The 23167-nt window shown below is 38.4% G+C and overlaps 1 protein-coding gene across 1 annotated transcript; it reads left to right on the top strand.

Annotated features, from left to right (window-relative positions):
* The first annotated feature begins 17981 nt into the window (after positions 1-17981).
* Positions 17982-21971, top strand: LOC145068732 (receptor-like protein EIX2). Its single transcript, XM_079015733.1, has 3 exons — positions 17982-21195; positions 21379-21474; positions 21592-21971. Exons 1-3 carry the CDS (start codon positions 18015-18017, stop codon positions 21663-21665), a joined length of 3351 nt encoding a protein of 1116 aa, XP_078871859.1. The 5' UTR covers positions 17982-18014; the 3' UTR covers positions 21666-21971.
* The last annotated feature ends 1196 nt before the right edge of the window (positions 21972-23167 follow it).

Raw genomic sequence — 23167 nt, 5'->3', positions numbered from 1 at the left:
ATCAATCCGTATCCCTTTATGGTGCCGAAAGAGTTATTTCCAAACTTGACGTTGCCACCATTTGCAAGAGATCTGTATTCCCTGAGCTCCTCTTTCCTCCCTGTCATGTGACGCGAGCAGCCACTATCGATGTACCATTCTTCGTCGAACTGCTCGTCACTTATAACCTGCAAAAATTAAGCAGATTTAGGAACCCAAAGTTTCTTGGGTCCACGTGAGCTTTTCATGGGAACAGGAACAGTAAGAGAGATGTCAACTAGATATGTTCGTTTTATTAGAGTTGTTTCATCTTTCTTTTTAATGGTAAAAACTTTTATCTTATTAGGATTGGGTGCGTTCGGTTTGGACTCTGGTTTGGATTCATTGACCTTCTGCTTGTCCTTTTGTTCAGCTGACGGATGAGAACGGACAGAATTTGCTTTAGAGCAAGAATTGGTAGACGAATTGGAAGAGGTAGAAGAAGTGGGTTTAGATGGAGATAGCTTCTTGACTGGTGACTCTAGATGACCCTTTTGCTTTTGATCATTGGAGGGGCTGACCTTAGAGTCTTGTTCTCTTTTGACTGTAGAACCGAACCTTTGCTTTCGGTTGGAATCGTCTTGCGATCCGAACCTTGGCTTTCGGTTGAAGTCTGTCTCGGAACCGAACCTTTGGTTTCGGTTGAAGTCTTTTTCAAAACCGAACCTTTGCCTTCGGTTAGTATTTTCTTGTGAACCGAACCTTGGCTTTCGGTTGTTGTGAGATTCAGGCTTTCCTACAGGATTGTTTTCATACTTCATATTCTTGTCTTGGTGTGAGAAGTATGCATTCTGGGAGTGCCAGAATTGTTTTCTTTCATAAAGGTTCTTCATGTATCTTTGGTTCCTTTCAATCTTTCTATCCCTCATCTGCTTAGGTTGATGATGAACATTAGCTTTCGTTTTCGGTTTCTCCTTGGCTGGTTCCTTTTGAACTGAAGAAGTTTTGCTTTGAGCCGAGGGAGCAGAGGGAATGTCTGAAGAAGTTCCACTTTGAGCTGAGGGAGTGGAGGGAATGTCTGAAGAAGTTCCACTTTGAGCTGAGGGAGTGGAGGGAATGTCTGAATTTGCCGAACAATCATCCTCCTGAGGAATATCTTTCGTACCACTGGTGCTTGGCTCACTGAAATTATCAGGCTTATTCAAGGGTTCAGGTATGTATCTCCCTTTTCTCATCCAGGAGGTTCTTTCAGATAGGCCAACGGTTTCGTTTCCATTATCTATTGGAGCTTCCCAGAAGTACTCATCGCAGCCATCAGCATTGTCCTCGTTTACAATAGCTGTGAGTTCAGCTGTTTGATGTTCGGTCACTCCAGTCACCTTGTATACTTGATTCGAAGTGGTCCTAACCTTTTGATACACAACTGCTTTCTCTGCTAATTTCAGGGACTTGTGTTGGGACAAGCGAGCGAACTCCACTGAATTTTTAGAAATAAGATTCTTGTGGTTTTCAGGTTCACTTTTAACAAATTTTGAGCAGTCAACCGTGTCCTCTACAGAAATTTCACTCATGTTTCCGTCCTCGTCAAGCTCAGATGCATTTTCAACATCAATTTTGTTTTCTGAGCTTACGTTGGCGTTTAAAGAGTCAAATTTTTGTATAGTTTCGGTTCTCAGTTTAAGTCTATCATTTTCATCCAAAAGATTTTTGAGCATGTCCTTGTGGTCCTTGGATTTAATGAAGGACTCAATTTTGTCCAGTCCATACATGTAGGTCGGATTGACATCATCAGACGATATCACACTCTCACAATTGTAGGCTTCGGCATCGATTTCATCCTCCTTGAACTCTAGGAAGGGCAAAATCATGCGATGGATCTTTTGGCCTATTTCACAATCTAAGTGAAGCTGAGTAATATTAGAATATAAACGTTTAGCTATTAAACAAAAAACATTCCGCTGTTTTAACAATTTCAAATTATCTCTTTGCAAGTAAATGTTTTCGTCTTTAACTTTAACTAATTCCGACTCCTTTAACTCGATCCACATTCTCCGCTCCTCACTCTTCGACGCCACCCTGCTTAATTGATCAGTTAGGTTAGAATTGGTGACTCGAGTTTGAGTTAAGCTACTATCTAGATGAGAAATTCTTGTATTAACGTTTTTTAGTTCTTTCTCATATGAGGATGGTGGTACTTTAGATGAAATAAAAACACATTGTACCTTCTTTATCAGTTCATCGAGCTCATTGAACTGCTGGCTGAGTGGTTTGGCCGTAAAGCACATGTCCTCCTGCACCTTCGGTCCATCGCTTCCACCATCGGTGTTGTATCCCCTCATTTGAGATACGTCAGTCACCATGAAGCATCTTCCTCCACTGCTTTCCTCCTTAGCCACATAAGCCTTTCCATGGGTAGGCTTCCTCACTTCATCGTCTTCTGAGTCGGTAGACCAAACTTCCGTGCTACCGAACTCGTTATCATTAACCGAACCCTGCACAATAAGAGCATTAATAGAAGGGTTAGCGGTAGACTTCTTCTTTCTCAACTCATCCAATCTCTTCTGTAACACAGCTTCCTCATCATTTCCATCGTCCTTTTCAGCCATCTTCTTAAGGACACAGTCCTTAGCATAGTGGTTTTTCCCACCACAGTAGAAACAGCTGACTCCGGAATCGCCATCCACCTTCGGTTCCTTCTTGGGCTCCTCAGCCTTCGGTTCATTGTTCACCTTTTCAGAGCTGTAACTCCCCTGCCAGTTTCGGTTTTTGTTGCTGGGGAATCTCTTCTTTATGAACCTCTTGGGATTGGACACCATCATGGCATAATCCTCAGACGTGAGGTCATATTCCTCCAAGTTGAGGTCTTCATCCTCCATCACAGCTTTACTTTTAGATAGGAGGGCCAACGAACCAAGACTTGAAACGACGTTCTTCTCTTGCAGCACAATCTTCTCCTGGGACTTGAGAATACCCACCAGTTTCGCCAAAGAGTATGATTTAAACTGCTCATGGGCTTTGACTGTGGAAACCACTGCTCTCCATTCAGACCTTAATCCATTCAAGAAAGTAACCTTTTGTTCGATAAGCTTCCTTTCAATATCGTGTTTGATCATCTTGCTGAGAAGATGATTGAAGCGATCGAACGTCTGGGTCACCGATTCTTCGGCTCCTTGCCTGAATTCTCCAAACTCAGATAGAAGCAAGGTTTGGATAGAATGTTCAAGATCCTCGTCTGTAGAATACAGTTCACGAAGTCTATCCCATACTTCCTTTTCCGTCGTACATGAGCTAACCAATCTGAATGTGTCGGACTGAAAGGCGAATCTGATCAACCTTAACGCCTTAATATTACACTGGAATTTTTCCTTTTCATCTTGTGCAATATCCTTCACATCCTTCAGCAGATCGTTGTACTCCTTTTGCGTCTTAATGATTCTGGACGTTGCTGAATGAGAAAACGGTCCATTGATGATAGCTTCCCATATGAGGTACCCATTATCCTCCGATCCAATCACGTAGTCTTCGAAGTGATGCGCCCATACTTCATAGTCATGGGTGTATAAGATTGGAATCTTTGTCGTCGAACCGATGCTGTTGGAAATATTAATAGGGTTTGATTGCGTCTCGTCCATTATGATCGTAAGAACCTGTTCAAAGATCAGACTTGTAATAACTCAGATTAGGGCAAAACAATAAATATCAAGATACGTCAATAATGAGATGATGGCTCAATAAATATTATTAATTGCAGAAAAACCCTAATGGAAATCTTTTTCACAGTAAAGATGTGTATCGATTACACAGCCTCCTGCTCTGATACCAATTGATGAGATTAAAATAACCTTTAATCAATGAAGATCGATTAGATCTTGAACAAGTATATAAATATAAAATAGTAAGAACTCAATAAAAAGTACAAGACAAGATTGAATCAAACGAGTCGAATGATAAAAACAAAATCCTCAAAAGAGCTCGATTAAGAACATCAACTGTAGAGGATTGGTAGGTTACAAGAACGATTAAAGAAACCTTGAAATTACTATCGTTAAGCTCTCTATCGTTATTCTCTAAAATCGTTGACCTAATATGCATGCAAGCATTAACTTATATACAATACATAAAAGGCTCACGGTTGGACAGGCCCAAACCGGAGTGTACATGGCTAAACTATCGAGCCCAAAAGACGCAACATCAAAATAAACTTCAGCCCAACAGTTTATCCAAGGCTTTTCTTCGATCGCTACACCACTAACAACTTTGACCCACAAAGGAGCTACTTATGCTTGGAGTGATAAGCACAAAGAAGCATTCGAGTTGCTAAAGAAGAAGCTATGTGAAGCATCAATTCTTTCTCTACCCGATGGAGTTGAAGACATCGATGTCTATAGTGATGCGTCTGGTGTTGGGTTGGGTTGTGTTTTGACCAAAAGAAAAAAGGTGATAGCATATGTGTCTCGCCAGCTGAAAGAGCATGAAAAGGACTACCCCACTCATGATCTGGAGTTTGCAGTGGTAGTTTTCGCTCTAAATATATGGAGGCATTGCCTTTATGGCACGAAGTGCAAACTTTTCACTAATCATAAGAGTCTTCAATATCTCTTTAATCAGAAAGAATTGAATATGAGGGAATGACGCTGGCAAGAGTTACTTAAGGACTACGAATGTGAGATACTTTACCACCCTGGTAAAGCAAATGTTGTCGCTGGTGCTCTCATTCGGAAAGTCAATCTTGAGAGAAATATGTTGGATTAGTGTCTAAGTCCACAACTATAACTGGTATGTACTTGACCCGATTGGCATGGTCCATTTGGGTTGCATGGCATCAGAACAATTTGGATAGACTTTTGTGAGAAAAGGATAATTATGATTTGTTAATATATTATAAGTTCTAATATATTAATATGAAATTATATTATTTAATTAGTATTGATCAAGAATTAATTTGGAACTAATATTGTGATCAAAAGGAGACTAATTAAATATATGGAGATTGATTGTGTAAATCATTCATTGTTATATATGTAGGCTTATGATCCATAGTTCTTCATGTTGGGCTAAACCCATGGATACTCTATGGAGGTTTCAACCCATGGAGCATGAAGAATATAGAAAGACATGAGTTACATGGTGTAACCCTAATAGCCAAAATATATAAGCACCCCATGGCTCAAGAAGTTGGCACTAATGTGTGTACACATGAGGGCTAGCCGATTTGAGCATATGAACCTTATCTCTCAAGTTATTGCAAGATGTTGGTGATGTTGTGTGAACCATTTGAGGTGTCACACTTGAGGCACTAGGCTCTTAAGCTCCATGGAATCAAGCTACATGAAAAGGTATGTCTTCTAACTTGTTTATATTACCCAAGTATCAATGATTGTATTCTAGTTAGGGTAATAAGTTGGAAAGTTCAAGTTTGCATGTATAATAGAGAAAACATAGATCTAAGGTATTTAGGGTTGAATGTATACCATAGGAGTGTTAGAATGCTCAAAACTCTTATGGGCCGAACTTTCTTAATCTTGATTTCTTGCCTTATGGTAACACGGCTGCCCACCATGTCTTCTAAGTAGTTAAGCAGCTCACCCTTTCCTATCAATGTACTTTTCATTGATCAAAGTGCTTGCATTTTATGCGTTCAAATGAGAACTCAAAGAACTCACATGCATAATTAACTCAACTGGAATCGCACAGAAACAAGATAGTGTCAACACGATAAGTTGTCAACCTCAAGTCGTGTGCTAGTGATGATAGATAAGGTTTATTCTTGATTAGTTCTTGAAACTTTTCAAGACCATTAAGACTCCCACTGACTCCTTGACATATAAGATTCTTTTATCAATAAACATTTCTCGACAAACAAATATTCAAGAGTTAGTGTAGCTTTTATCAAGACAAAACACTTCACAAAATTGGTCCTAGTTGGTCTTTGTCTTATCCAAGACATCACAACTTTCCAATTTCAAATGTACAAGAATAAGAAAACCTTTTCAAATTCCACATTTGATGAATGTTATAAACCTTCTTAAGACTTGTCACTCAATGTTACAATATTAGTTTTAAGACTTGTTTTTGGAACGAAGTATGATTGACTTCTTGATTTAACCATTTCTTCAATTCTTGATTCCTCTTCTCAGACATTCAATTGCACTAAGCCTCACTTAGAGGATCAATTGAGACATGGTTCTTAATCATCAAGACTTATCATAAAACATAAAAAGTACTCTCCCTTCTTCTTAGAATAGAGAAACTTTTATCTTTCTGCCTACTTTATTCCTTTTATTCGTTCTGCTATTGATTGAAACTTTCTCAATCAACTCCGAATTACACTTAATCTTATAAGTATAATCATATTTACTTAACCTTAGTAAATCATGACGAATATCTTTGTTACTCTTATGGTGGACTTGATCAACGCACTACCTTGTGTACTTGATCTCCTAGTACTTCACTTGACACTTTGTCAATGAATTAGTCTAATTTCCAAATATGAAATTTCTCATTCATCATGCAACTAAGTTATATGATTCCAAGTTTCTGTCCGATTGAAACTTGGACGATAAGAAACTTTCCCTATTTGGTAAATTCTTGACATTTCCACAAATAACATTCTTAAGAATCAAACCCATTATTGCTAATAATAGAAACATTCAAACATCAATTTTTCATGCATGTCATTACAAGGATAAATAAATAATATAAAATCAAATTTTCTTTTATTGCGGAAAAATTTGTCCTTACAATGCAATTCAATTGAAAACTATGTTAATACATATTTCTTAGCAATCTATTCTAACTCCAAGTAGTAGCTCAAAATCTAATCTTCAAGCAATGCGATCGAAAATCATTTCTTCATGATTAGATTCTGCTTACTTCTTCCGTTAAGCTTCCTTTCTTTTCTTTGATCCTATAAAACATCAAATGTAATCTTATCACATCATGTATTAAGAATCTAGAATAGGAACTTAAAAGAGTTAGTTAATGGATTTTACCTAAAGCAGAGTCATATGTTTTGACTCTCCAATTTCTTAGATCTCTTAGGTAAATAGGGCAGCTTCGTCTCCAATGCCCCTTCTCTTGGCAATAGAAGTAAATTGACTCTTTTGGAATGGCACAAGGAACTATCTCAAAATCTACCTTTTCTGGATCTCCAATGTCACCATTTTCAATATCCATTGAATTTTGGGAGTTTGATTCACCAGACAAATTTGCTCGACCAGCTCACCAAATCATTGTTGATTCAGCAGCTATAAGCAAATTGGTCAAATCAATAAGGGTCACGTCATGATTCATCATATAGTACTCTCTAACGAACTCACTATATGATTCAGGAGGCGACTGAAGAACCCAGTCAACAGCCAGCACCTCACAGACAACGGATCCCAACATTCTTAACCTATCAACGTGTGACTTCATCTTTAGGACGTGTGCACACACTGACTTTCCTTCTTCATGTCTACTTGCCAAAAGGGCTTGAGTGAGCTTGAACTTTTCAAGCCTTCGAACTAGTGGGTTAAGGAGAATAATTAGAGGAGGTGGAGGAAGTGAAGCATGATCTCTTGTTCCTCGATCGAATCGTGGAATATCACCTTCATGTGGAAAGCTTGTTCCACGGGATTTGGGAAGACCATAGTTGTCATACTTTGACATCTACAAAACGGGAGAAAATTCAAGTTAAGTTGATTAGGATCCTCGATGTGACACCCAAATGAAACATCGAGGCTAGGATCCAACACAATACTCTACAACCTAGAAGAGGGATGCCGAAATCTAGTTGCAGAATATTAGAAGGTAGGTAAATGACGATTTACCAATTTCCACCATGAAAAACGAAAAATTAATTTAAGTTTTAAAACTATTGAAAATTCCTAGATCTATTGAGATTCATTGAACTTTTCAATGGCATGTTTAAATCTCGATATGCCCCTCGATTTGTGACTGGGATACCGAGGATCACAAAACAGGGTGTGAATAACTATGCAAACTTACTTGGTGCCCTCAATGTTACAATCACCTATTCGATGTGCCGGTTAACCACACACGCTCCACCGAACTATGACAAACATTGAGTCACCCTTTGCTACCTTTTCTTAGAACCATTTAGTGTGTCGGTTAACCACACACGCTCCACTAACGTCTTCGCAAGGGCACAAAGTGTAATTTCATGGAATTGCATCTATTCACTTTTGCCTAAAGTAACTAAGATTGAGAATTTTGTAAAAGCATTTAGTTACTTTTGTACTTCATTATACTTATAATGGAAGGTTTCTGTCCTATCCTACCAATTCAGCTAATGACCCTCCACTATTTAAGAGTGCGGTGGGTAAGAGTGGATACCCATTCAATCGCCAATTTATAGGCAATTTCTTAAACACCCCTTATAGACCAGCTTCGTGAATGAGGCCTACTAACGGTAAGACTGACTGTTTACTCATATATATATATATATATATATATATATATATATATATATATATATATATATATATATATATATATATATATTATATATATATATATAATACTAGACTTTTAATGTTATATATAGTATAGGGTGTATTTTACACTTTTAAAATACTAGGTGGTCAAATTTAATAATTATACTTTTAATTTAATTAAATGTAAACCAAAACTTTATGGGTTTATTAAATCTCTTTTAATTATACACTTTAATTAATTAATAAAACCATAAGGATGTGATTTGAACTTTTCAAAACAATATTGGGGTTTTAGAATTTAACATTTCTAAATTAAACTTTTAATCAACTCTTAAATTCCAAAAACTTGAGGGCAAGTTTTGAAATATTTCAAAACATTAAGGATCAAATTGCAAATAATTTAAATTAAACAATTAATTTAATGATTATCTAAATTTGACCTAGTTGCTATTACTTGCAAGACAATTCACCAATTGAATTCAAATAATCAATTATTATCACATAAGTAAATTATTATTCAATCAAATGATAATCATCTTTTGTTTGGTCAAGGATATACTCAAATATATGAAAAAATTCGAATATTAATGACCCAAAGCAATTAAGGCAAGTATCCTCAAGCAAAACAACAAGAAATCCCGAAATCTGCCCTAACTGACGTTCGAACTCGCCGAGTTCCACTTTGGACTCGCCGAGTTGAAGCTACTCGCCGAGTTCATCAGTCAGAGGCACAAAAATCGATTTTTAAAGCTTGAACAAACAAACAAGGCATCAATACAATAGAAACCAATCAAGGCTCTGATACCACTGATGGGTTTTAGCCATAAGAACATCCTATGTGCTCATGCAAACCCTAATGCTTGGATCTAGGTTTCTCTATTATACATGCAATTCATGCAAGACTTTAAACCCTAAGATCTAACATACAATTAATTATATTAACTTAAGAATGGGGTTTAGATCTTACCTTGATTGTTATGTAGCAATAACAATCTCAAATCCTCTTTGTAATGGCTTTAGAAAGCTTAGAGTCACAAGTGTTACTCCTCTAATGGATCACAAACACCAAGAGCAAGAGGATGAAGAATGATAAGAGAGCAGACACCCCAAAAACGTGTAGAAACCCTTAGGAATCAGTTCACCATGTTTTTGGTGCCCTAGGGGTCCTTAAATAGTGAGGCTATTAGGGTTATCTAACAAGGAAACCCTAATTTGACTGCTTAGGCCCTAAGCAACCCATGGACTCCCTCCTTAGAGGCCTTGGACGATTTCTAATGGGTTTCCCCATAGAATTCGTCCACTTCATCCTCTATGGAGTCCATTAGCCCAATATTCAACTATCACACAATTGACAGTTCTAATCCCCTTTATTTAATTAATGTCTTTTAGCCACAAAGTTAATTCTTATTAATTCTTGACTAATATTAATTAAACAATATGATTTCTCTTTTAATATATTATTATCATAGTATATTAATAAATCATAATTAATCCTCTCTCTCCATAATTCATCCTATCAAGTTGCTTTGATGAAGGCAACCCAAAAGGACCATTCACCATCGGGTCAAGTACATACCAAAATAGTTATGGACTTAGACACTAATCCAACAGTAAGAGCTCCCCCACTAGGGTCTCGTATGGTCACCAACTATCGCTCGCAGTCGATAACCGCTCCAAACTTGCTCAACCAGTCCATGCCCATGATGGCACAGACATCTCCAGTCGCAATCGGGACCAAATCAATCGGGAACTCAACGCCGAAGATCTCGAGTACACATCCTCGAATCACATCAGTGGCATACACCGCTCTCTCATCAGCTATGGAAAATCATAAAGGTCGACTCAATGCCTCACGACAATACTGATGTGTTGACAAAAGGCTAACGACACAAAAGACCGACTCGCACCCGAGTTGAATAACACCAAAGCAGGTACAGAACTCACAAGAAATGTACATACGCATATCATAATATAAGCATAACATCACAACTCAAAATAAATAGATGAAAGAATACATACTAGCCACAACATCGGGCGCTGCCTAGACCTCCTCCGCTGTCAACTGGAAGGCTCTCCCGCGAGCCTTCGGCGCCTCGGCCTTCACCGACCGACTCTTCGTAGCTCGTACGGCGGCAAGGGCAGATCCTTGTGATGCTCCCTGAGCTAACCCCCGCAACTGCATACACTCGGCCTTCCAGTGTCCGGTCTGGTTGCAGTGAAAATAGACTGCAAGCCCCTTGGGGCAATCCTTGGCCATGTGCCCCTCCTCGCCACACTTGTAGCAAGACCCTGCCCTACACACCCCCTCATGACTTTTGTCGCACTTTCCACAAGTGTGGCCCTTCTGGTTCCCTGATCTCGAATCGGAGGGCTTGGCCCGCTTGGCAGTCGGCTGGGATTATGCCGGTCGTCGATCCCTCCCCTGAGACTCTGCCTCCTCACTGGCCCGAGTCTCGAGCTCAATCTCCCTCTTCTAGGAATTTTCCTGAAGCTCGGAAAATGTCCGGTACATCGAGTTCGCCACGAACTCGCGGATGTCTCTCCTCAAAATGCTCAAATATCTACTCATGCGTGCCTGCTCGGAAGAGACGTGCTCAGGGCAGAACATCGCCCTCTCATGGAACATCCTGGTGATCACTGTAACAGACTCGGTACCCTGCTTGAGGGTCAAGAACTCCTGGTCCAAACGTTCCCTTTCCACCGAGGGAACGTACTCATCACGAAACATAGCGGTGAACCTCTCCCAGGTCACCGCGACAAGCTTTGAAGAAGAGTAGTGCGCTGTCACAAACTTCCACCAGTCCTTTTCCCCAAGCGAAGCTGGTTCAATGCAAAACGAACTCTCAGATGCTCCGAACAAGAACACGTATAGAAGCATCCCTCAATATCAGAAATCCATCTCATCGCAGCGATCGGGTCCTGCGTCCCATCAAACTCTGGTGGCTTCGTGTTGCTGAACTCTCGGTACAGCAACGAGTCACCCCCATGTGGCCTCGCAATAGCAACGGCTGCGGTGGCCGCAACAACAGCAACATCAGTAAGAGCAGTGTAACGCTCGTCAAAAGTCTCGATCAGGGTGGTCTTGATAGACCCAAACATCTCTGGTATCTCAGCTCGGATGGAAGCAGCCACCTCCTCGTGAATCAATCTGCAGATCTCCTCATCGCTAACACCACTGCTCTAAGGTGTGTGGCGTGTCCCAACCATGATGTCTCTCTGAAATACAACACAAAATATCAGAGACTCGCTTGAGTGTACACACACTCGATATCCCATTCCTACTCGATCCCTGGTACCCTAAGGATTCTTACATGGGCTGCACACTGATCTGGTGCCTTCGGTAGTACGGGCCCAATACTACTGTCCACACCGCATCAGTATTCACCTCAAGTCCTCCTCCTAGGATCCCAAGTCCCAAGTACTCTACTCTCTCCATGTATAAACTACTCTATAACAGATCTCTCATAAGCTCATCGCTGCTACCTACTTACTCTCAAGCATCTCCTAGCAGCAAAACCCCTAGGCTAAGGCATCACAAATCAGGCCACTCTAGTCCTAATAAGAATACCTAGCCTACTCTAGTATGTGTATCATATCATAACATATCTCCTAACTCATAATGTAAGGGTATTTTGGGAAATCACCGTTCGGGCACTGGCTAATCGTACACACTGCTCTGCTCTTTCAAAAACTCTTTACTCTTTGAGAAAAATTTTATGATTTTAATTTGAAAATCCCTCAAATCCTCAGTTTGAGTTCAGATACGCCCGAAGGTGCACCCGAATCCATCAAACCAAGGCTCTGATACCAACTTGTAACACCCAAAAATTTTCAAACAATTTTTCACATTTTAAAAACATATTTTCATTCATAAACATTATAAAATCTCATTGTTTCACATATCAATCCATATATCACAACCTAAGATCATAACGTATAAAAAAACTCCTCATGTGTAAACTGATCATGTCGGCGCCTTCCCGTGATCCTAACTGGTACCTGAAACACATAACACCAAACACTGTAAGCATAAATGCTTAGTGAGTTCCCCAAAATACCACATACAACACATATTAGCCACTCGAGGCTATAACTCTGTATGACCCTCTGGTCAAAGTGTCTCAGTGGGACCCTTCAGTCCCATAACTCTATGGACCCTCTGGCCCTAACTTTGTGGACCTTCAGGTCCTAACTCTGTAAAATCTGAATCACATATAGCACAGAATCACATAGATAACACATATCATACAACATACTCTGTCACATAGCTCTAATTACAACTCTAGGTAAAGTATAGTGAGAAGACTCACCTCGGGTAACTCGGTAAACCTCGATCTCTGAAATACTGCAGTAGCCTCCGCCTAATCACATAAATAATTACTCTAATTAATACAACTTCTAAAGGCTAGGCCAACCCCTCTCTATAAGTTCTCTATGAAGGGTAAAAGACCATTCTACCCCTCTAATGGCTCATAAGTCCAAACACTGACTAAACCCTAAATGTCAACAAAAGTCAACGGTCAAACTTTAACCTGACTCGTCGAGTACACTCGCGTGACTCGGCGAGTACATGCGTGTCCTCATTGCCCCTGGTCCTCACTCGACTTGCTGAGTCAACCCTTCACTCAACGGGTCATAACAGGTCGCGGATCGTGGGGCAACCCGACTCGACTCGTCGAGTCCACTTATGAACTCGGCGATTTACTCCCATGCCAACACTGAAATGACCTCCTGAGGTTAGATCCACTTTCTTAAGCTATAGATCTAGCTTCCCCATGACCAAAAACCACGTAAAGGTCGAAACTTGACCCGCATGCAACGTGTACAAGGCTATCTTTGGCCAAAAGGCTTCTAAAATGGCAATCTAGACTCTTTTCTTCCTTAAACCAACACAAATCGGATTGGAGAAAGATCTCTGGACCTCTATGGATCCAGATCTGAAGTCCAACACCGCAAGGGACCATGAAATCAACATAACAACCTCAAAAAGGGGTATAGAAAACCCTAGATCATAGATATTAATCCCAAAACAGAAAAGGGAACTCGATTTGGTACCTCAATAGTGTAGATCTGGGCTTGAAACTCTGGATCCACAGCTCCCTTGACCTCCTCTTGCTTGGAACCACTTCTCCTATGCTAGAACACACCCAAATCGATCAATATGGCCTTATCTCTCTATCCACTCGCTCAATCTCTTAAGGGGATACTCTCTATGGACAGGTAGCCGCAAATAGAGGCCATAAAGGCCTTTAAATAGGGCACAGACCCCGATAATTAGGGTTTCAATCCACAGTGCGGACTTGTCGAGTCCACTCTTTCCGACTCGTTGAGTCCGTTCATTGATCCAGTCGGCAATCGCGGTCCTACTCGACGAGTCTACGATTCAACTCGTCGAGTCCCTCTCTTTTTCTCAAAAATAAAATGATAAAATATAATGCCTGAAAATCCGGATGTTACACGAAGTACTTGAAACAAAATCCAAAACTATAAGCCCGAAGCTTTGTGAGTTTCCCCAATATACCAACGCCATACAATGTAAGCATATCATAGCAATTAAACAGCATGCATATAGAGTCTACAGATCACTGGATTGATGTCACCGGGCTGGCAGTCTATCTGGCCCACTCTCAGAACCTTCAGCATATCGAGTCCGCCCACCCGGGCCTTCAGCCTGTCTAGACCGTTCTCCAGGCCTTCGGCCTGACTGATATGCCCCTAAGGTCTGCAGTCTATCCGATCCGCCTTGGGTCTGTTGGCCTTCAGGGCAAAGCAAGTCCACCTCAACCCAACCCCATATATACAATCAACACATATACATATATCGAACGCTAGCTAGCATATACAAAAAGTCAAACTTATCTAACATATCACTAATCATAGCATCATCCTATATACCAGGATACCGAACTAACAGGTCACTAACATAGCATCATCTCATATACTAGGATACCAACCTAACAAGTCACTAAGTATATGATCATGCAATAAAACCGGATTCAAATCCGAAAAGACGGGCCGACATTGGTGCCTTCGACCTTGTTAGTATAGTGAGGACAACTCAACTCACAATGTCAAACTGTAGTGATAAGATCAAACTCCTGAATCACAACTGTGAACTCCATCACCTATAACCACCATAGGACCAAGTCCATCAAAATCCCAAATTACCAAATACCCTCAGAAGTCCAACTGGTCAACCCTTAGTCAAAGTCAAATTCAACAGTCAAGGTCAACAGTCCATGTTGACCCAACTCATCGAGTGCAGCTTACTGACTCGTCGAGTTCCTTCAGAACTCAAAGAATCATGAAAACCCCAGTCGGCTCGCTAAGTTTCCAAACAACTCGTTGAGTCCATGTAATGTTCAAAATGTCGGGAAAACCCTAACCAACTCGTCGAGTTAACTCACTAACTCGCCGAGTTCATGCAGAATCCATAAATTGGGAAAACCTCATCGAACTCGTCGAGTTGGCTATGCAATTCGTCGAGTTCCTTAAGACTTTTCGCATTCAGCTCACTTTAGTCGAGTTCATGGCTTCAAAATCCAAATCTGGCTTCCTAGGGTGAAGTTACCATGTAAAGTTGTTAACTTTACATGCATGCAAGGTCTCATGAGGCTAAAATCGTCCATACTAAGCTTAGGGAGAGTTTTTGGGCATGGAGTAGGACTAAAGCTTCATAAAGCTTGACACTTTCTTTCAAGGAGGGCCTAGAGGAGTCTAGATCTGAAGCCATATCCTTGTGACAAGTTCCAACCCGAGAATGACTCCATTTTGCACCAAAATGCCCATAAACTTGTATAAGAAGAGATCTAAGGAATGGAAATTCAAGGTAAAGACTTTTTACCTCCAAATGACTGCCAACACGATGTAGATGTTGGATCTACAAGCTTCTTCCCATTCCAAGCCTCCAAAACTTCAAGCTCCTTCAAGAAATGCACCAAACACACTCTTTTAGGCTCACACGCACTCAAATAGGGTTTAGTTCGCTAAAGGTTTTCTCTTATGATGTGAAAGTCGCAAGGGTGGTAGGGGAAAGGACTTAAGGTCCTTTAAATAGGGTGCAAACCCTAAAAATTAGGGTTTTTCATATCCAGCTCCAACTCGTCGAGTTGGTCCCATAATCCACATGACCATAAGGGTTCCTACACGACGAGTTGGGACCTTTCAACTCGTTGAGTAGGCTTTCTAAAATGCCCAAAATCACTAGAATTTCAGCCTTGGAAATCGAGAATTTACAAGAGTGTAATCATCCTCGTCTTTGGATGACCAAAAATGGTGGGTCCCGATCAGACAACCGGACGGTATGTCTGGGTCATCGACCAGAGTAGATTACCAACACTTGGATGTTCTAGGTGGTCTTGTGAATTACGTTGCTAGCATGACTTTAAAACTTATGAACGTAGATGAAATGGAAATCAATATTCATCACAATCTCTGAAGTCTGAACATTGGTTGCCTTATATGAATTACACTTTCTAAGGACTCCCCTAGTAGGTATAGTCGAACAGTTGCTTAGACAGTTCATCCGGTAAAGTGATTCTTTTAGATGATTGTCAAATTAGGATATGTGAGGATTAGTTGGGATTGGGTAGATGGTCTTAAGACATGTTATATATTTATACCTGATATATGTCTTGCAGGAATGATATTTTATCATAAAAATGTTATATGCTTGAAAACCCTACGTATCTCATCAAGTTTCTCAAACCTGACCCACTCATTTTATTGTATCATAGGTAGCCAAAGTTGAAATTTCATAGTTAGGATGCTGCGTTGAATAAAGGATAAGCTTGCATTAGTTATTTTTATTTACATTGTAACATATGTTCATATATAACGAATGACATGCATAAGGTTTTAATAAAATAACTTTTGTTATTTCAAAATTGTTTATTTAATTGGAAACTTCCGCATTTCAATACTTAAAAGCGTAAAGAATTTTTTTAAATTGGTTGTGAAAAATATGACATGTCACATTTAGCTGCTTATTTTTTTTTTCATATTTATTTATGAGTAATAATAAACAAATAAATTATTTAAAAGGTTTAAAAAGATTATATGGGTATTATAGTCATTTAAAATCAGGAACCAACCCCGCAACAAATACAATAAGGATGAGATCAAATTTGCAGATTAGGATAATGACTTAATAGAGTAATATATTTTTTGATTTGTATACATTTGATTACTGAGTTTTTTTTCGTCCACATTTGCCCCTTTAACTTGTTAAACTGTACATATCCAGTCTGTATGACCGGTTACTCTAGGTTAGCCAGAAAAAATAACTTAATAGGCTAATATAGTTTTCATTTTGTATACATTTAGTCCTTATTATTTTTGTATACATTTAGTCCTTCAATATTTATGAGTGATTTCTTTAAGTTTTCTCACAACATCTTACGTGGTACAATCATCGATAAGGTATTTGGGTTGTTGATGCTTATGTCTATCACGATCTCGACTGCTTGGTTGCGTAGGTCTTATGGTTTGGCTTAGGTCTTGTGTTCTGAATGTCGTAATTTCTTCATACGATATCAAATTTTAATGATCTTTATATCTATGTGTTCGTTTTTTGAGTCTACTACAACTTTCATTAAGATTACTCCCGTTAAAATGTATATATATTTTTAGTTACGATTTTATTAAAAAAAATCCATATATGTATTCATAAAAAACATATGGGTATAAAGATCGTTAGTAAAAATATATTACTTTTTAGTGGGAGTAATCTAAACGATTGTTAGTAAAAAAAAATCCATATATGTATTCATAAAAAAACATATGGGTATAAAGATCGTTAGTAAAAATATATTACTTTTTAGTGGGAGTAATCTTAACGAAAGTTGTAGACTAAAATTCGAAAACATGGATATTGAGATCGTTAAAATCCGAGACCGTATGAAGATGTTATTACATTCAGAACACATGACCTAAACAACCAAGTAGTCGAGATCACATTGGATATAAACATCAAAATGCCAAAACACCTCATTAATGATTGTCTCATTTAAGATGTCGTGAGAAAAAAAAAAAAAAACTTAAGAAATCATTCATAAGTACTGTAAGTACTGAATGAGTACAATTTAACAACTAATTAACTTGAAATAGCTGAACATAACAACTGAATGTTTAAAGTTTAACAAGTTAAAGGGATAAATAAAAACGGAAAAAAAACTCAATTATCAAATATATAAAAATCAAAAAATATATTACTTTTTTAAATTTTAAATCATTAGCCGTTGTAGATTATCTCAATCCACACAATTTACCTGGTTGTATAAATTGTACTTTTTTCCTGTTCAAAGAGGACAACTTGTTAACATGTATTTTAATTTAAGAAAATACATTGTAATTATTCTATAACGTTGATTAGAAATATATAGAATTGAAAAGAAAAAGTTATATTCTTTTAATCGACGCAAAATAAAATGTAAGGGTATTTACTTTTTTTTTCTTCATGAAACTGTAGTTGGTGCAATGGCAATACCCTAACCTATTTTTTATAATATTTGGTGGATAGGCTCTTGATTGAGTGGTTCATGAGTTTTCGAATAATAAATATTTTTTCTATATATAGAGCAGCTGAAACATAACTTTTTGGCATTAATCATCACTACCATGAAGACTCTCACACGTGTTGCTGTTTCTTCTTCTTCAATTTGCCTTTGGCTTCTCTTCGCTTCATCATCACTTTATACCTCGTGTTTCTGTAATCAGAACTCACATCAAGTACAATGTATTGCCACCGAACGATCCGTGCTTATCCAGTTCAAGAACAACCTCGTCGACCGTGCCAACCGCCTCTCTTCTTGGTCCGGCGACGACTGTTGCAGTTGGTCCGGTGTAGTCTGCGATAACTCCACCCACCACGTCCAGGAGCTTCGTCTCCGTGGACCTGACGATGGAATTCATGGCCATTGTCATGGAACATACGACACAGACGAAGAACTCGAAGAAGCAAAAAAACTAATGTTAGGAGGAATCATAAGTCCTTCTTTGATAAAGTTAGAACAACTCCGGTACCTTGACTTGAGTTGCAACGACTTTGGAATCACCCCGATTCCAGCATTCATCGGCTCTCTTCAAAATCTGAGATATCTTAACATCTCTAGGTCGCAATTTACGAGGGAAATTCCTCATCAACTCGGGAATCTATCTGACTTGCTTGTTCTAGATCTTCATGACGATCCTGTACTCGGTAATCTTCAATCAGCAAGTTTAAAATGGATAGAGAATTTGAAGCGCTTGCAGTACCTGGATATGAGTGGCATCAACCTCGCCGAAGCTTCAGATCACTGGCTTCAGGCGATCAACACTCCTTCTTTGAAAGAAGTGCACTTTTCTTCATGTGGCTTAACTCAAATTCCTAGTGAACCAACCAGAGTTAGTTTTACTTCCATTAACGTCTTAGATCTTTCGTATAACATCTTCAACGGTTTGTTGCCTGGGTGGGTTTTCAGTCTTCATGATTTAGTTTCTTTAGATCTTACCAATGGCTTTATTGGTGGTCTAAATCCCGGAACTCGTGGTGGTTTCGATAGCACGCCTTCTTTGACGAGTCTTCGTGTTTCCGGTAACACTTTTGTTAATTCTTCTTCCATACTAAACAGCTTGTATAGCTTAAGTAATCTCCGTATTCTTGATGTTAGTAACTGCAATATTACTGAACCCATTCTTGGCAACCTTCAAAACCTGTCTTTCATCGTTCATCTTGATTTATCAAACAATCAAATCGGTGAGGTGATACCCAAATCTTTAAGTAATCTTTGCAACATGACTACCCTTGATCTTCAGTCTAACAATTTTTCCGGAGATGTGACTGAGCTTCTTGAAAGATTTTGTGAATGTGAGTCGCCTAAACTGGAACTGTTTGCCTTGCGTGGCAATTATGTCACTGGTCGACTACCAGAAAAACTAGGAAGATTGAAGAATCTGGGCAGCATTGATATCGCATACAATAAGTTAACAGGAATTCTTCCACGTTCCTTAGGAAGTTTGTCGCTCTTGAAAACGTTACAGCTTAATATAAATCAACTCGAGGGTTCGATCCCAGATTCAGTTGGTGATCTATCATCATTGAATTTTTTGGATCTTTCGTTTAACAAATTGAATGGAAGTCTTCCTCAGAGTATTGGAAAACTTGGGAAACTTACTTTTCTAACACTTCATCACAATTCGTTAACAGGTATTGTGACGGAAAACCATTTCGCCAATCTAACAGCCTTGACAACTTTGTGGGTTGGGGATAATAAGTTATCGTTTGACCTGGTCAACAACTGGATTCCACCTTTCCAACTCAATGTGCTGCGAATCGGTTCTTGCAGTTTAGGCCCACTTTTTCCTTCGTGGGTTCAATCGCAAACAAGCTTGGCAGAGTTGGATTTAGCAAACGCAAACATATCAGACACCATGCCAAATTGGATCTCGACTAGCTTCTCTTCTGTAACGTACTTCAACATATCCCATAATAACATTATGGGAAAATTGGGAGATGTTAGTTTTCTTACAGCAGCAGCAATACTAGATCTAAGTTCCAACCATTTCCATGGCGAATTACCTCGTGATTTCAATAAACCTGACTTGGGTTTCCTAGATCTTTCATACAATAATCTTTCTGGGTCTCTAGATCAGTTCTTGTGTGATGGTATTCAAGAATCGCGACAGTTAAGTGTTCTTAATTTAGCGAACAATAACATGTCAGGTGGTCTCCCGGATTGTTGGATGAATTGGGAATATTTAGTATTCTTGAACCTAGAGAAAAACAAGTTATCTGGTAAAATCCCTTCATCTTTAGGAAACATAACTTCGTTGCAATCAGTAGACATACGAAATAACAAGTTGTCAGGTGAAATACCGATGTCTTTATTGAATTCCAAAAGCTTGTTGATTGTTGAGCTTGCTGAAAATGAACTCACAGGAAGAATACCGACATCAATTGGAAGAGATGATACAAGTTTAAAAATTCTTAGTCTTCGTTCCAACAAGTTAGAGGGTGAAATCCCGAATGAATTATGTCATCTCAGTTCTATACAAATCTTGGATCTTGCTGACAACAGTCTTTCTGGGTATCTCCCGAAATGCTTCACAAACTTCAGCGTCATTTCTGGAAAAGAAACCTCCAGTCCGATTGTTCCTTACGATGTTCTTTTCCAGAATCAAGTTCTTGGCAGTGCGTCATTGGTGACAAAGGGAAGAGTTTTTTCATATAGCACCATTCTTTATCTGGTGACAACATTAGACCTTTCAGATAACAATTTTTCTGGGTCGATTCCTGATGAAGTTATGGAACTTTCCGGCTTACGTTACCTGAATCTTTCACATAATAAGTTAACAGGGAGAATTCCTGATAGGATCAGTGAAATGGCGCCGCTTGAATCTTTAGATTTGTCTGTGAACCATCTTGATGGTAGAATTCCGTCGAGCTTGTCGCGGTTAAGAGCACTGAATTCATTCAATGTATCCTACAACAATCTTACAGGAAGAATCCCAACAGGCTCCCAGTTTCAAACCTTCAATGATGAATCAAGTTTCATTGGAAATGCACTTTGTGGAGCTCCTCTTGCAGCTTGTCAACCAAATAGTGACAACGATACCAATATATCTAAAGATGGTGATGATGATGATGAATCTGATGGAATCGATTGGATCCTAGTGATATTTACAATCGTTGGATTGATTGTTGGTTTTTGGATCATGATTGGTCCGTTGCTTGTCAGCAAACGATGGAGAGAAGCATATTATCATTTTCTAGACAAAATGAGGATCAAGCTTCCAGATTTCATTCTTCTAGTATTCCCCTGTAAGTCTTGACTGAAAATTATCGTTTTCACTTAGGTTTTTTTGTTTATTAGTTAATTAATGGTTTACTTTTTAGGTTTTCACATGCAAACAAAACTATATATTTTAAAATATAAGAAACTGACAACTAGAACGTTATCATATAGGAAAAAAAGACATCATGATGTGTGATTTGATCATGTAGGTTTGAAAATGCGTGAGCCATTTCATGAAACTCGCAGCTCAATCGACCAAGATCAACGATTTGATTTATCCCAATACATCTTTGATGAGCGTGATGGTTAGTATTTAAAAGTTAATATTCATTGATCTTCATTTTAGGTATTCTTGATTATCCTATCAGTGATATTGTAGTTTGAGCTTTAATTTGTTTCTCATTGTAAGTAATTAATTGTAGGTTTTAAACATCATACATCATCTTACGAAGCTAGCAGCTCGACTCAACCACCTCATCAACCTGATTCATTGTAATTCATTGATGATTAATCAACAAGAATGCCACAATTGCAAGAAAAATAGTTGCTGACCTTCGACATTTTGGTGGTAGTACGTAGTCATGCAACTTGGTATTGATATGGTTCCTCATGCATTGTCGTTTCCAGTTGAGCTAGTTATGTATAATTATAATAGGTCCGGTTTAGCATATACATTTTGTCAATCCAAGTTATCTTAGATAAAATAAATATAGAATTGTGTTTTCCATAGTCACTTTATTCATGGAACCCATAAAACAGAAAAGGAATAACAAACAGAAGAGTAGATATCAGATTTAATAACTTGAGCATAAAATACAATATTTGATTTGGTATATGTGTTAATATATCCGAGATTAGAAATTTGTGCAAAGTCTTTGGTCGTTTAAAATAGTGAAATTTAAAGAAAAGCAATTGGATTTATGTGGTTTATCTGAAAAACCATTATATTTTTCCATCAATAATATCATTGTTTTTTTTTTTCATAAAATATCTTAAAAAAACAATTGAGAACCTGAAATTTGAGAAAAAAGAATGCTAACATAACATTTGAAACAAAAATTCCTTATTATTTGAAATAAAAATGACACAAAAGTGACATACTTCTCAATTTTTTTGTGATATTAACTACCGGCACTACTAGAAAAACAGCCTTTTACGACGCTCATTGCGCGTCGTAAAAGGCTCAGACGACGCGCAAATGCGCGTCAAGGAAGGCCCTGTCATAAAGAGAGACGACGCGCATGTACGACGCTCATTTACGACGCACAATTACGACGCGCGTTTACGACACGCAATGCGTATCAAGGAAGGCCCTGTCATAAAGGAAGACGACTCGCATTCGCGTGTCGTAACCTTACGACGTGCGTGTTAATGACACGCAATGCGTATCAAGAAAGCCCCTGTCAAGAAAGGCCATGTCATAAATAAAGATGACACACATTTTTGCGTATCGTAAATTTAAATGTTTAAATAAAATTATATATTTATTAATTTTTAAATTAAATTTGCATTTAATTTCTCATAATAGAAATAAAATACTTTTTTGATAGATTTACTAATTTTCAAATTAAATAACACATTAAAAGTCTCATAATACAAAATAAAATACCATAAACAATAAAGATAATTCATTGCACTAAGGACCATGTTAACAAAAGAATATAACATTATATACCATAAGTACCCTCAAGTAATCAATCTCTTACAATGTTACTAAAAATACCCTCATGTAATCAATGTCTTACAAAGTTAAGAGACTAAGTTGGTATGTAATATGGCACTAAGAAGCCCAATAATTGTTTGTGTTTTTCCTGTTCCTGGTGGATCCTACATGGACAAAAGGTAAGAATTAACATTTTCAAAGTACAATGCCTCAATAAGGAAATCAATGGTAAAAGACAAATCTGAATAAGAATAAACTTTATACATATATACATGGAAGTATTGTAATACATAATAACAGCAACAAATACCAAATTACCCTTTGCTTACCTTTTC

This window comes from Lactuca serriola, chromosome 8, assembly GCF_051521515.1.
Source record: "Lactuca serriola cultivar US96UC23 chromosome 8, Lser_US96UC23_V15, whole genome shotgun sequence".
Taxonomy (NCBI): domain Eukaryota; kingdom Viridiplantae; phylum Streptophyta; class Magnoliopsida; order Asterales; family Asteraceae; genus Lactuca; species Lactuca serriola.
This window is presented reverse-complemented; position numbering and strand designations above follow the sequence as displayed.